Source organism: Chlamydotis macqueenii, chromosome 7, assembly GCF_036417535.1.
Source record: "Chlamydotis macqueenii isolate bChlMac1 chromosome 7, bChlMac1.mat, whole genome shotgun sequence".
NCBI classification, from domain to species: Eukaryota; Metazoa; Chordata; class Aves; order Otidiformes; family Otididae; genus Chlamydotis; species Chlamydotis macqueenii.
Window position 1 is genome coordinate 24,313,697 of NC_141562.1, and position 11,871 is coordinate 24,325,567.

The window sequence follows — 11,871 nt, forward strand, 5'->3', positions numbered from 1 at the left end:
AGCAAATTTTAGAAAAGCACAGCAAGAAGGGGAGCAGCTGCAGTGTTTATTTGACAATCACATGCAGTGCTACACAATTCAATCCCCCTGCTTGCTCAGCTCCCTTTCTCCCAAATACTGCCGAACAGCTTCTTGCTGCAACATCTGGGAATGAGTCCTTTTATTTAAAATGGCCAACATAAGTTTCCAGGCCAGGGACTGGTCGTTCAGGGGAAGCCAAGGGAAGAGATGTCAGGCTTCGTCACCTAGTTCACATCCTCTGCAGCCTGAGGACGGAAGCAGTACCCATCTGTCCATGTGGCAGGGAAGACCCCGGAGTCTCAGCGCTCTTGTCCCAGCACGGTGCCTTCCACTACAGAATGTTCTTTGCAATCGCGTTCAGGGTCCTCACTTTGGCCACATCTGCCACCTTTATGGAGTATTCAGGGGCAGAGAAGGACGCTCCCATGGCAACATTCGGATTTCTGTCAGGAAAACGACTGGTTACTATACGCAGGCGATACAGATGAGTAAGACATGCTAAAGAAAACCCACTACCTCCCCTAGTTTCAGCAGTGGCCAGAGAACCTGCTGGTGGCAACCCAGACCAAAGACGAGACAGCAACAGAAAGAAGAATAATCCAAAGGCAAGAAACAATAGCATCAACAGAAACCCAGTGCAGACCTGTGGACAAATATAAGCCACTTCTCACTCACTGCTCAGAGGCACATCCCAAATCCTACACACTCCAGTGCAAAAGGTCTTAAGGCAACACCAGAACCTGCCTTCCTAAGTGCACACAAGTGCACTCACAAACCCTGGGGCAGCAGTGGCAGAAATGCCCCAAGGATCCAGTGGAGCTTGTGTCCAGATGAGCACCGCTGGATTCCTACACTGCAGAATACAGAGCCAGGCATCAAGATCCCAACCATAAGAGCACAATTAGCAGCCAGAAAACTGTTTGAAATTTATGCCTGTTCTACAAACTCAGTTCACATTAATCAAGCTTTTCCTTTGTACAGTTTTGCTAAAAAATAATTAAAAAAAAAAAAAATCCATTACCTGAACTTCATTCCTGAGTCCCGGGCTGAGCGAGCAGAGCAGTGAAACTCAGAAGCAGTGGAGCCTTCCAGAATCCTCTGCAGGTTGCGCTCTGTGATGCCACCCCCTGGTGGGAAGAATCCCGATGTCACATCCAGTGCAGATGGCACTGTCCCAGACCTGACATCACCCCAGGGACCCACTCCCTACGGGACAAGCACCAACCACATGGAGGGGAAAAGACAGCCCTTGGGACAACAGAGATTTGAGCACATGAGAAGAGATGGGATAAGCCTTGGCTCACGTTCTCCCACAGATCTAGAGCTGTCCCCAAATCCTTCAGCAAGCAGCAGCTGCAGGGCTTTGCCCTCCCCAGCTAGCTGCAGGAGCCTTTACTTGCACCAGGGCAGGAGGCTCCTCCTCCTGGGGACCTAGCTTAAAAAGCCAGATCAGACAGCACATTCCAGGGCAAGAGGCTAGGAAGCAGGAGCTAAGGACTAAGGGACTCGTTACAGATGACAAAAAAACATTACCTGGCACCACCACAATTCTGCCCTTCGCCTGAAAGAAGAACAACATGTTAGTGATACTGCTCAGCACTACATCTGCACGCGTGTTTGTGGGGCAGCACAGAACCTTTATGTGCAGCACCTTCAGTAAGCTCATGGATGTCACCATGGCTTACGATTTGTGCACTCTCACCCATCTTTTTTTTTGTACTATTCATGTTTTGCAAGGAAAAGTGGAGAAGACTTTGCAGTTTCAGCTAAGACAACTTGCCCCATTTCCTCCTACCTCTCTATCCCACCTGGCTACCCCTCCAGTACATCTGTTGCATTTTCCTAACAGAAACTGTGAGATCCCATCAGGGACCTCTCTTTGCTGTTTGCATGGGCTAATCACATCAGCTGTGGGAGACTTCCCGGTCCAGCTCATGTGGACTTGGGAAAACAGATTAAGGCCAAGACGGACAAGAAGGGCAAGCGCTCCTGGACAGAAGTTCCCTTACAGAAATGAGAGGTACCATAAAGGAGCTGCCTTCAGGCAATGCCCAGGAAGCAGCCAGAGTAACCCGGGGGAGCACATGGGACTCTTACCTGTTCTGCAAGCCTCTTAATTAAGGACAATCCTTCCAGTGCTGAGCTGTCACAGCCACTTGTCAACACTCGCTCAAACCCCAGAGAAATCAGGGTCTCCAATGCCACCAAAGGGTCGTGCACCATGTCGAAGGCTGAGAGATGAACAGAACAGCTCAGAAATCACTCAGCTCATTGTGCTCAAGCCCTGTCCCCCAGCCAGCTCAGCAGCCCAAGAGACAACAGCAGGAAGGATCCTTCTCACAGCTGGCCATCTCCGCAGGGAGCCACAGCTCCTGACTATAATGTCCCCCCCACAGCAGGGCCAGAGCCACCGGGCTCACCTCCTCAGACACCTCCTCCACACACAGGCAGGGGTACAATCCCCCAAGCCCAGAGCCCCTGGACCTTTCTTGTCCTGGGGGAACAGCACAGCGATAGCCTGCTCTTACACAGCACACAGAGCTTTCCCCCCTCCAAAGAACAACCAAAGCACATTAAGCTCAGCTCCCTCCCAGCCCCATCTTCCCCTGGCAGCAGGGCTGCTATCCCCAGGCGACTCACCTCGGTGAAATGTGACTGGCAGGGGACGGCACACCGCTGCAATAAAAAGGCATATGGTCAGTCAAACAGTGAGACTAAAGAGGGCAAAGGCTTCTCGAGCCATTCCTGGGGAGCTCAGAAGAGTCCCAGTACTTGCTGGGAACAACGCAACTGCTGCTCTTCGGCCAGGCCCTTTGGTGGGGAGTAGTTCTTATGCCCTTTGAAGAAGCAAGAAACATTTGTTTTTCTGAGCAAAACCAAAATCCCCCATCTCATCTGGATCATGCAGAACTCTCATTCCCACCACAGATGTCTTTCTGTGCCGGAAGGAAGCAGGGAAGTTGTCTCATCTACCTGTGGAGGGGACAGGACCAATGCCCTTTGAAAGCAGGAGGCCTGATTTTTGTGATTTGTGTCACTACCTACAGTTTCTGCTCTCAGACCACAGCAAACTTCATCAGTGGTGTTCTATTTACTGGGCAAAGCTTACTAATTTCTGAAAGAAATCCAGCTGCCTCCTGCACTGGAAACACTGGTTGCAGCAGAGCACCTCATTGCTCTAGTGGAGGCAAATCCTGGCAAAATCTCTCTCTTTAGCTGCACTCCCTACAGTTCACCTTCACATGAGAACCTCAGCACCACAACACCAGGAAAAGCCTCAGACCTCTTTAGCTTTGCCTGTAGCTCACAAAAAAAAAAAAAAAAGGTGTAGAAGCAAATTTTCTTTCTCTCTACATGTTAGGGGTCTGGGCTAACAATTTCCCACTGCAGCTTCAGTAGCCTTTTAGATCTTTACACTTCTCTCTTATTATCCTTTCTCATTGGATGCGTTACAGGAAAAAATAAAGATGAGTTGCCAGCTACTCACAATGCTAAAGTCCAGAAAAGACATACGCTAGATACCTGTAGCAGGGGTGTAAGGAAAAGAACAAAGGGCAAGAAAAATGAAGAGAAAATCCAACAGCTTATTATTCTGGTGCCTCCAAAGCAGCTCACCTATGCCTCTCTCCTTCTTAGACCCTATTACGTCCCAGGTGGCCTCAAATTCTGTGTGAACTCCTTGGGGCAGTGGCCCTTGGTCTGCAAAGCTTCTTACCTATCTAACATGTTACAGCTGGAGAAAGATGGCAGGGCTGCAGACAAGATCTGGGGACCAAAGCACCCTGCAGTTCTTCCTATAGCACCAGACAGAGCAGCACTGAACTCCCACCCCCGGTCACAGCACAGGTATCTCATGGAGCTCAGCACAGCATTTCTGACCGCAGACACTCACCCAGCAACGCAGTGCAGAGCTCTGTATCGATGCGCCCATCCTCAGTGAGGGCCCCGAACACCAGCCCGTCGGCCCCATGCAGCTTGGCAAGGCGGATATCAGCTTTCATCACTTCCACCTCACGGTCCGAGTAGAGGAAATCTCCGCCGCGAGGTCGGATCATCACGAACACGGGGACTCTCACGCACTGCTTCACCACCTGCAGGAGGCCTGGCCGGGGAGGGGAGGGGAGGGGAGGGAGGCAGCTCACACCCAGCGACAGCCACTCCAGCGGCCGGGGGAGGCAGGACGGGGCAGCGGGCCGGGGGACGCGGGGCGGGAGCGGGCCAGAAGAAGCGGGGAAAGGGAAGGAGGGTGCGCGGGGCCCGCTGAGCCCCGGGGAGGGGGCCGCGGCCCGGGTGGGTGGGGGGGGGGAGGGGGCCGCGGCCCCGGTGGGTGGGGGGGGGAGGGGGCCGCGGCCCCGGTGGGTGGGGGGGGGGAGGGGGCCGCGGCCCCGGTGGGTGGGGGGGGACGCGGGCCGCCGCGGGGCGGGGGCGGGCGAGGCTCACCCATGCTGGGGGTGGTCCCTCCTTCCACGAGGCCCGCGCACAGCTCGATCCGGCCGGCACCTGGGGAGACGCACGTCAGAACCGGGCCCGCCCCGCCGCCCTCCCGGCCCCCGAGGCCCCCGGGCCTTACCTCCGCGCTCCGCGTTGACGGCGGACTCCACCGAGTCCACGCACACCTCCATGAGGAAGCCATCGTCCATACCTGGGGGGGGGTGAGCGGCGCCGTCAGCCCGGCCCGACCCATGGCGCTCGTCCGGCCCCGCACCGCCGCCGGCCGCGGCCTCGCTCCCGCCCCACTTCCGCCGCAGGCCCCGCCCCCTCTGCGCTCGCTTCCGGCCTCGCCCCCTCGCGGCCCAGGCCCGCGCCGCCCGCGGGCGCGAGGGCGGGCGCGGGAGGGTGGAGGAAGGAGAGCTGGCGCGCCTCGCTCGCGCGCTGCGGCGGAAGCCCCGCCCCCGGCGTCGCGGCCCCGCCCCCGCCGCCCGGGCCCCGCCCCCGCCTCGCACGCGCCCTCACCTGCGCTGGCGGCGCGCGGGGGTCGCTGCTGGCTCTCGGTCACGTGCCGGGGATTGTCATGGTGACGCCCAGGTGTGTCCGGAAGTGCTCGCCCTGCTTCCGGCGGCGGCGCGCCACTTCCGGGGTCACTCGGGATGCTGCGTGCGGCGCGCGGCGGTGTCCGGTTCCTGCTGCCCGGGCGGGGCGGCGGCGGCGGCGGTGCTGCTGCTGAGGCGCGGGGGGGGCCGGCACCGGCCCCCACCCCCACCCCCGCCCCGCCGGTCCCCTTCCGCCTCCCTCCGCAGCGCTGCCTTCAGCGGCGGCTCCTGCAGCAGGCGCCCCCGCCCGCCGTGCCCCCGCCCGCCGTGCCCCCGCCCGCCGTGCCCCCGCCCGCCGTGCCCCCGCCCGCCGTGCCCCCGCCCGCCGTGGGGCGATGGCTCCTGGCCTGCAGCGGCGCCGTGGCCGGGGCCGTGGTGCTGGGCGGCGTCACCAGGTGAGCGCGGCACCCCCGCCGGCGCCGCTTCGTAGGGCTAGGGGAACCGGGGAGACCCCGCCCGGTGCGTTGGTGCCAGCTGGGCGTCCCACGGCACGGGTGGTTTTGGGTTTGTTGGTCGCTCACAGAGCCCCTGATCTCCATCCTATTTCTGACTGTGAGTTCACGAGTTGTCTGGTGCAGCCAAGAGTTGCCGTTTCGGCTCGGGAGAGCTGCCTGCTGTCAGGGAGTGAATTGTGCCTGCTTCTGTCTCCGTCTGCTCCCAGGCTGACGGAATCCGGCCTTTCCATGGTTGACTGGCACCTGGTGAAGGAGATGAAACCCCCGAGAACGCAGCAGGAATGGGAAACTGAGTTCAAGAAGTACCAGCAGTTCCCAGAATTTAAAATGTGAGTGTGCAAAACTGCAAGGAGGGTGAACTGGGAGCATCCCGCCTGAGCTACTTGGGGAACTCTTGTAAGAGTTGAAATGTTTTCTGGCATCGCTGGGCAGGCACACAAAGCCTGTCTGTGGTGGCTCCTTCACTGTGATTTCATTTCTCTGAGGAAGGTGATGCCTTGTCATGGAAAGTACGGCATAGGGCTGCTGCTCACATGAAACGGCTCTTTGTTTTACTGTCTTTAACAGCCTGAATCATGACATGACGCTGACAGAGTTCAAGTTCATTTGGTACATGGAGTATTCGCACCGTATGTGGGGCCGCGTCGTGGGTTTGGCCTACATTCTGCCTGCTGCCTACTTCTGGCGAAAGGGCTGGCTCAGCCGCCCCATGAAGGGCTGCGTTCTGGCGCTCTGTGGGCTGGTCTGCTTCCAGGTGAGCGAGCTCTGCGGCCGCAGGGATTAGCGGCAGCGTCTCCTGTGAATGTCTTCTCATCGAGTGCAGTGGGATTTGTGAAAGCTTGGGGGGAGTGTCAGTGCTGGTAGCTGGTTCAAGGTGGAGGAAAGAAGTTGCTTTGCCACTAATGTTTATCTGGCCTTAGCAGTCGCTGCTGCCCTGTCTGGCTCTCACCCCTCTCCTGTTTTGCCAGGGGCTGCTGGGATGGTACATGGTGAAAAGTGGGCTGGAAGAGAAGCCAGACTCTTACGACATTCCTCGGGTCAGTCAGTACCGTCTTGCAGCACATCTGGGCTCTGCGCTGGTTCTCTACTCCGCTAGCCTGTGGACGGGGCTGTCTTTGCTGCTTCCGCGACACAAGGTACGTCGTGCTGTGTCAGGAATCAAAAGCGCGCGGTCGTGTCAGTTCAGAGGGTTGGAGGGTGTGATGTGAAGCGTGAGGACAAATGCAAAGAGTGACAATGCTTCCGTTTTATCTCTGATCAAATACTGCGTTACAAAATACCCTTTCTGTAAACCCCTTGGTTATGGGATGTTTCCTTTGACTCATGTTGTTCCACTCAGAAGTGATTAATCTGAAGAGTTCGTGCAAGCTCAGGCAGGGGTGTGCCTGGCCAGGCTCAGTGGCTTATGCCAGTAACTGTCCGGTGGCCACTTCAGTTTCTGCACAGGGTTAGACCCCATTAGTTGTGGTTTTGAGGAACCACTGAAGTGTAACTCTGCTGTGTGGTGGTCTCTAGTTTCCTCCTGTGGGAAAAAAAAAAAAAAAGAAAAACCAAAAAAACCAACCACAGGCCAACCCCTTGGCCCATATGTGCAGTGAAGGCTTTTCTTACCAGCCACAAACAGCACTGGAAATGCTTTGCCTTGATTATTTCTTTTTTTTTTATTATTATTTTACAGTTACCTGAGACCCATCAGCTCCTTCGCCTGAGACAATTTGCTCATGGCACTACAGCTCTCATTTTTCTTACTGCTCTTTCAGGTAAGAGTGTTTCTTACTGCTGTCCTATCTCTGGCTCACTCCTCTCTGCCTTGTTTTTCTTCTGGTCTGATGGGGACTGTGAGCAACCCCATCGTGTTCTCTGGGAAACCTTTATTGCTGTCAGGGAGCTGACAGTTGAGAACCTCCCTTACTGGTCTTGCCTGAGCAGGTGGAGATGCGCCTTCCAGCCTGCCCACTGCTGTGTGATCTCTGTATGTGTTTCTAAAAGAAATCTGGAGTCAAGCTGAGCTTTTGAGTCAGGCTGAATTGGAGAGCTGTGCAGCCTGGAGTGCCGCCTGTGCCTGCTCTGGTAGTCTCAATCCTCTGCTCTGGAATTGCAGGTGCCTTTGTGGCAGGGCTGGATGCTGGCCTTGTGTACAATTCCTTCCCCAAAATGGGGGAGCGCTGGATCCCAGATGATCTCCTTGCCTTCTCCCCTGTGCTGAGAAATATCTTTGAGAATCCTACAACTGTACAGTTTGATCACAGGATCTTGGTAAGTGCCGTCTTCCTGCTGTGTCTGTGTTGTTTCTTGGTTGCCTCCTGCAGCCAAGCTGTCATCTTTGGGCTGTGGTTCTGTCAGCTTGAGTGATATCCTTGGGTGTCCGAAGGTCCTGAGAGCCTGTTAGCAATTTGTTTCTGCAGAAAGAGGAAGTTTAGCACTGTATTTCAATGTGGTTGCCTTCCTTAAGGACGTCTTCCTCCTGTGCAAGTTACAGACTTCGTGTCTCCTTTTCTGTAGCTTGGGTACAGCCCAGGGTAGCCCTCGCTACTGAAATGTCTGGGAAAGTTTGTGAAATAAAACTTGGAAATCCTGACATCAAATGCAATCTGCTTCCTCCAGCATTTCTGAAGTTGCTTTACACCGGTAGTGCCCTGTGAAAATATCTCAGCCAGTTAGAGCAATCCGGGTATTAAATACCACTGCTGGCACTCCTGTGGCCTGAGCCATCACTAAGATGAGAAAGAAAGATTAAGTGCCTTAGAAGAGGAATCGCGTGGGGTCACCTGTGCAACAGGATTCTACTGGTGAACTACAGCTGAGTGGTGCAAATGAGAAGTTTTCCAGGGGACAGCTTCCACCTTTAGTTGTCAAGGTGACAGATGGAGAGAGGGCAGAAATAATCCCTAATGACTTGAAGAAAAGCTATTGGCGAGTAAAGCCTTAATTGGGAGAAAAAAATGTAATTCTCTATAACTTCATTTAAGTTTCAGGGTTGTTAACCTGGCAGGTGTGGGTGCTCTGGGGTTTGGTCATGGTCTTTAACACATTTCTACAGTTCACAGATTCTTTTTTTACTGTGTGGAAGGCACAGCCGAAGGCCACTGCACCCATTTCCTCTGAACCTGCCTTGAAGGGTGGTTGTTTCCCTTCCCTTCTGTAGGGCATCGCCTCCGTCACAGCTGTCACAGCACTGTACCTCTTCTCACGGAAGATCCCACTCCCTCGCAGGACCAGGATGGCAGTGACTTCCTTATTGGCTGTGGCTTGCATGCAGGTACTGTCTGGTGTGGGTTTTTTTTTTTTTTTTTTTCTTCTTTTTTCTCCCCCTAGTCCTTTCTAGCCCATTCACCAGACGAAGCTGTCCCCAGCCTGGATCTTTGCTGGCCCCAAGAGCCTGTGGCTGAGCGGTGGAGCTGCCTAGACCCCGGGGTCCTCACCGTACTGCATGTGCAGTGTGAATGTGAGGGTGGGAAGTCTGGCTGCAGCTGTGAGCCTTCCCACATCACACTCTGTGCTGAGGATGCGTGTCAATGCTGCGTCTGCAGCTGTTCTTACCGCTTCTCCCTTCTTGGCAGGTGGGCCTGGGCATCAGCACCCTGCTGCTGTACGTCCCCACGCCTCTGGCCGCCACACACCAGTCGGGCTCCTTGGCGCTGCTCAGCACGGCACTCTGGGTCATGAGCGAGCTCCGGCGGGTCCCCAAGTAACCCGCTGGAGGGAGAGCCTTCCCGGGGGACCTGCGCCGCAGGGCCCGGAGCCGGCAGTGACCCCCCCACACACACCCCGGGTGCCTGGCGGGGAGGTGTGCGGTGCGCCCAGCCGGGCCGTGCGGTGGGTGTGAGTGCGAACTTTGTAACATAAAGGACTTTGTGCGGAGCGGCTGGTGTCTGGCTGGGTGCCTCCGCGCCGGAGCGAGGTGAGGAGGGGTGCGGGGAGCCCCGGCGGCTGCGGGCGGGGGAGGCCGAGCCGCGCCGCCGCGGCGGGGAGGGAGGGCGAGCGGGCTCCTTTTGGCGCCCCCTAGCGTCGGTCAGGCGTACGCCCGGCCTCGCGTCTCGGCGAATGGGAGGCGGCGATGGTGCCAGCGCGCTGCGAGCCGCCCGCGGATTGGCCGCCGCGCGCGGCAATGGGCAGAGCGGCACCCGGTGCGGCGGCGGTCGGTCTGTCGGTGCGGAGCGGCCATGACGGCTCACAGCTTCGCGCTGCCGCTCGTCCTCTTCTCCGCCTTCTGGGGCCTCGTGGGCATCGCCGCCCCCTGGTTCGTGCCCAAGGGGCCGAACCGCGGGTGAGTGAGGTCCTCGGAGGGATGCCGGGGGCGGGGGGTCCGGGGCCGGGCCTCACCGCCCTAACGCCGGTGTCTCCGCAGGGTGATCATCACGATGCTGGTCACCACCGCCGTGTGCTGCTACCTCTTGTGAGTACCGCTAACCCGGCCCCGATACCGCCCCCTACCCCCAATCCTCCGTGTGGCTTCCCCGGGCCGCGGCCTGCCTCCTTCCCGGGCATTTCAGCCCCCGGGGCAACAGTCCCTCTGCCAGACCCTCGAGGGAGCAGCATCCCGGGATCCTGGTCCCTGCCTCTGTCCCTACCGGGGCTGAGGGCAGGTTCGTTCCCTTTGCAGCTGGCTCATTGCCATCCTGGCCCAAGCCAACCCTCTGTTCGGGCCGCAGCTGAAGAACGAGACCATCTGGTACGTGCGCTTCCTCTGGGAGTGAGCAGTCTCCGGGAGCTGGCACCTGAACAGAGACACCCCCCAGAGTCATCACCGTGAGTGGGCAGAGGGCTGGGGTGGCAGAGATGTCTCTGCTTGTCTGGCTGGGGAGGGAGCTGCAGCCTGGTCCTTGCTGGGTGGAAAATGTTTTGGCTTCTGTGTGCTGTGGTGAGCTGGCCTCAGCATGAGGCTGCTTGCTTTGTGCTGGGCCTGAGCAAGCCAAGCACTTCCTCCTGACCCTCTGGTTCTCTAGGCTTGTGGCGGCTCCCTTGTGCATGCAGTTTGGTGCTAACTTCTTCTTTCTCCCTCCCCCAGCTCTTGCTGCTGTTCCAGCCTCTACCCTCCTGTACCAGGCAGCCCCCAGAGGTACTGGGACAGAGGCTGGACCTGCTGCCCCAGCGCACCCCAAGCACTGCAACCTGGACCAATGATGGCTGGACCCCTGAGCATGGCATATTCACCCACATTCACCAATATGTCCCTGCCCAGGACAAGGGCCTGCTCATCCTGGCCCTGGGAACAGCTGTGCGGCAGGGAGGGATCCCCCTCAGCTGGCTGAGTGCTGCAGTCACTGACACTGAGCACTGTCCTGAGAGAGATCTTTATGTAGTGCCAGCAGATCCTGTCCCTGCAGTGCTTGCCCTGCTCCCTCCAGTGCGCTCAGCCCTAGCCCCCTGAGTGAAACCTTTGCTCCCAGCCCAAGCTGCCCAACTAGTTACCATACCCCGGGTCATTTCGGGCATCAGCTGCCCCTCTGCATGAGAAGGCAGGAGTCCGTAGCATCCTCTGTGGTACGGTCAGTCCCCTGTGGTGAGGATGGTCCTGGCTAAGACAGATTCTAGCTGTGGGTGGGAGAAGGGAGGGCTCACCTTCTCTTAGGTGTGATGAGGGAGGTGCTGGGGTGCTGGGCAGGGGGTTCGGCTGGAGGGGGTGAAAGTGATGCTGTGTCTCCTGCCACCTCAGCAGAGAGGGTGCTGCAGTAGTGTCTGGGTACCACCACCCCCCCCCCCCGACCTGTGTCCAGGGTCTGAGAAGAACCAAGTAGGATGTTGTGTTTTAGGTTTCCCCTTATTTATCAGATAATTTATCTGTATTTATTTATTTGTCTGTGTTTGTTAAATTTGTGTTGTGGAAATAAATCCTTTTTCTAGTAAGTGATGCTGGAGGCAGAGTCACTTGCTGCTTTGAGGCTGAGGAGCAGTCTTGGCTTTATTCAGACTTTCTCCCTTCCCTCCAACCCTGCTCTTGCACTATGAGAGCAAGGCTGGCATCCTCAGCTGTTGAATGGGACATTGGCAGCACAGTGGTGCATGGAAACTTTTATCCTTGATGGCACCTGTGCACTTGTCCTGTGGGACCAAGGTCACAGGCAGGTTAACAGCATGTTCTAGAGGGAGAAGTGGGTACCTGCCCAGCCTCCTGGTGGGCAGCTGTGCTGGGGCTATCTCCATGGCTGTGCAGCAGCTAGAGAGGCTTAGTAGCCTCTTTCCGAGGATGGGGAAGGTAAAAAGCAGGGAGCAACATCTTCCAGGGGCTCTGAGTGGGCAGGCATTTCCTCTTAGGAGGGAGGAGGGCAGCAAAGGGTGCTGTCTCCAAGGATCACAACAGTTCAGTTTGGATCAGTGCTTCCCTTGCCACAACCAGCTCGGAAGGGGATCTCAGCTGTCCTTTT

The 11,871-nt window shown here is 57.1% G+C and overlaps 3 protein-coding genes across 4 annotated transcripts; 2 read left to right on the forward strand and 1 right to left on the reverse strand.

Moving 5' to 3' along the window:
• Positions 1–26: 26 nt before the first annotated feature.
• On the reverse strand, positions 27–5,054 carry CUTC (cutC copper transporter). The gene is made up of 9 exons (XM_086751762.1): positions 4,975–5,054; positions 4,592–4,663; positions 4,462–4,521; positions 3,914–4,123; positions 2,662–2,697; positions 2,119–2,252; positions 1,555–1,582; positions 1,043–1,148; positions 27–464 (listed from the first exon to the last, which is right to left on the reverse strand). The coding sequence occupies exons 2-9, from the start codon at positions 4,659–4,661 to the stop codon at positions 353–355; spliced, it is 756 nt and encodes a 251-aa protein (XP_086607888.1). The 5' UTR covers positions 4,662–4,663; positions 4,975–5,054; the 3' UTR covers positions 27–352.
• COX15 (cytochrome c oxidase assembly factor COX15) lies at positions 4,936–9,367 on the forward strand. Of its 2 annotated transcripts, XM_086751760.1 has the most exons (9): positions 5,094–5,290; positions 5,351–5,446; positions 5,713–5,835; positions 6,074–6,260; positions 6,475–6,642; positions 7,185–7,266; positions 7,608–7,762; positions 8,652–8,765; positions 9,067–9,367. In XM_086751760.1, the coding sequence occupies exons 1-9, from the start codon at positions 5,109–5,111 to the stop codon at positions 9,196–9,198; spliced, it is 1,239 nt and encodes a 412-aa protein (XP_086607886.1). In that variant the 5' UTR covers positions 5,094–5,108; the 3' UTR covers positions 9,199–9,367. The 2 variants fall into 2 exon arrangements, with proteins under 2 accessions (XP_086607887.1, XP_086607886.1); XM_086751761.1 differs by lacking the exons at positions 5,094–5,290; positions 5,351–5,446 and adding an exon at positions 4,936–5,046.
• Positions 9,368–9,619: 252 nt separating this feature from the next.
• LOC147600100 (V-type proton ATPase subunit e 2) lies at positions 9,620–11,357 on the forward strand. Its single transcript, XM_086751765.1, has 4 exons — positions 9,620–9,773; positions 9,855–9,902; positions 10,110–10,255; positions 10,515–11,357. The coding sequence occupies exons 1-3, from the start codon at positions 9,670–9,672 to the stop codon at positions 10,201–10,203; spliced, it is 246 nt and encodes an 81-aa protein (XP_086607891.1). The 5' UTR covers positions 9,620–9,669; the 3' UTR covers positions 10,204–10,255; positions 10,515–11,357.
• The last annotated feature ends 514 nt before the right edge of the window (positions 11,358–11,871 follow it).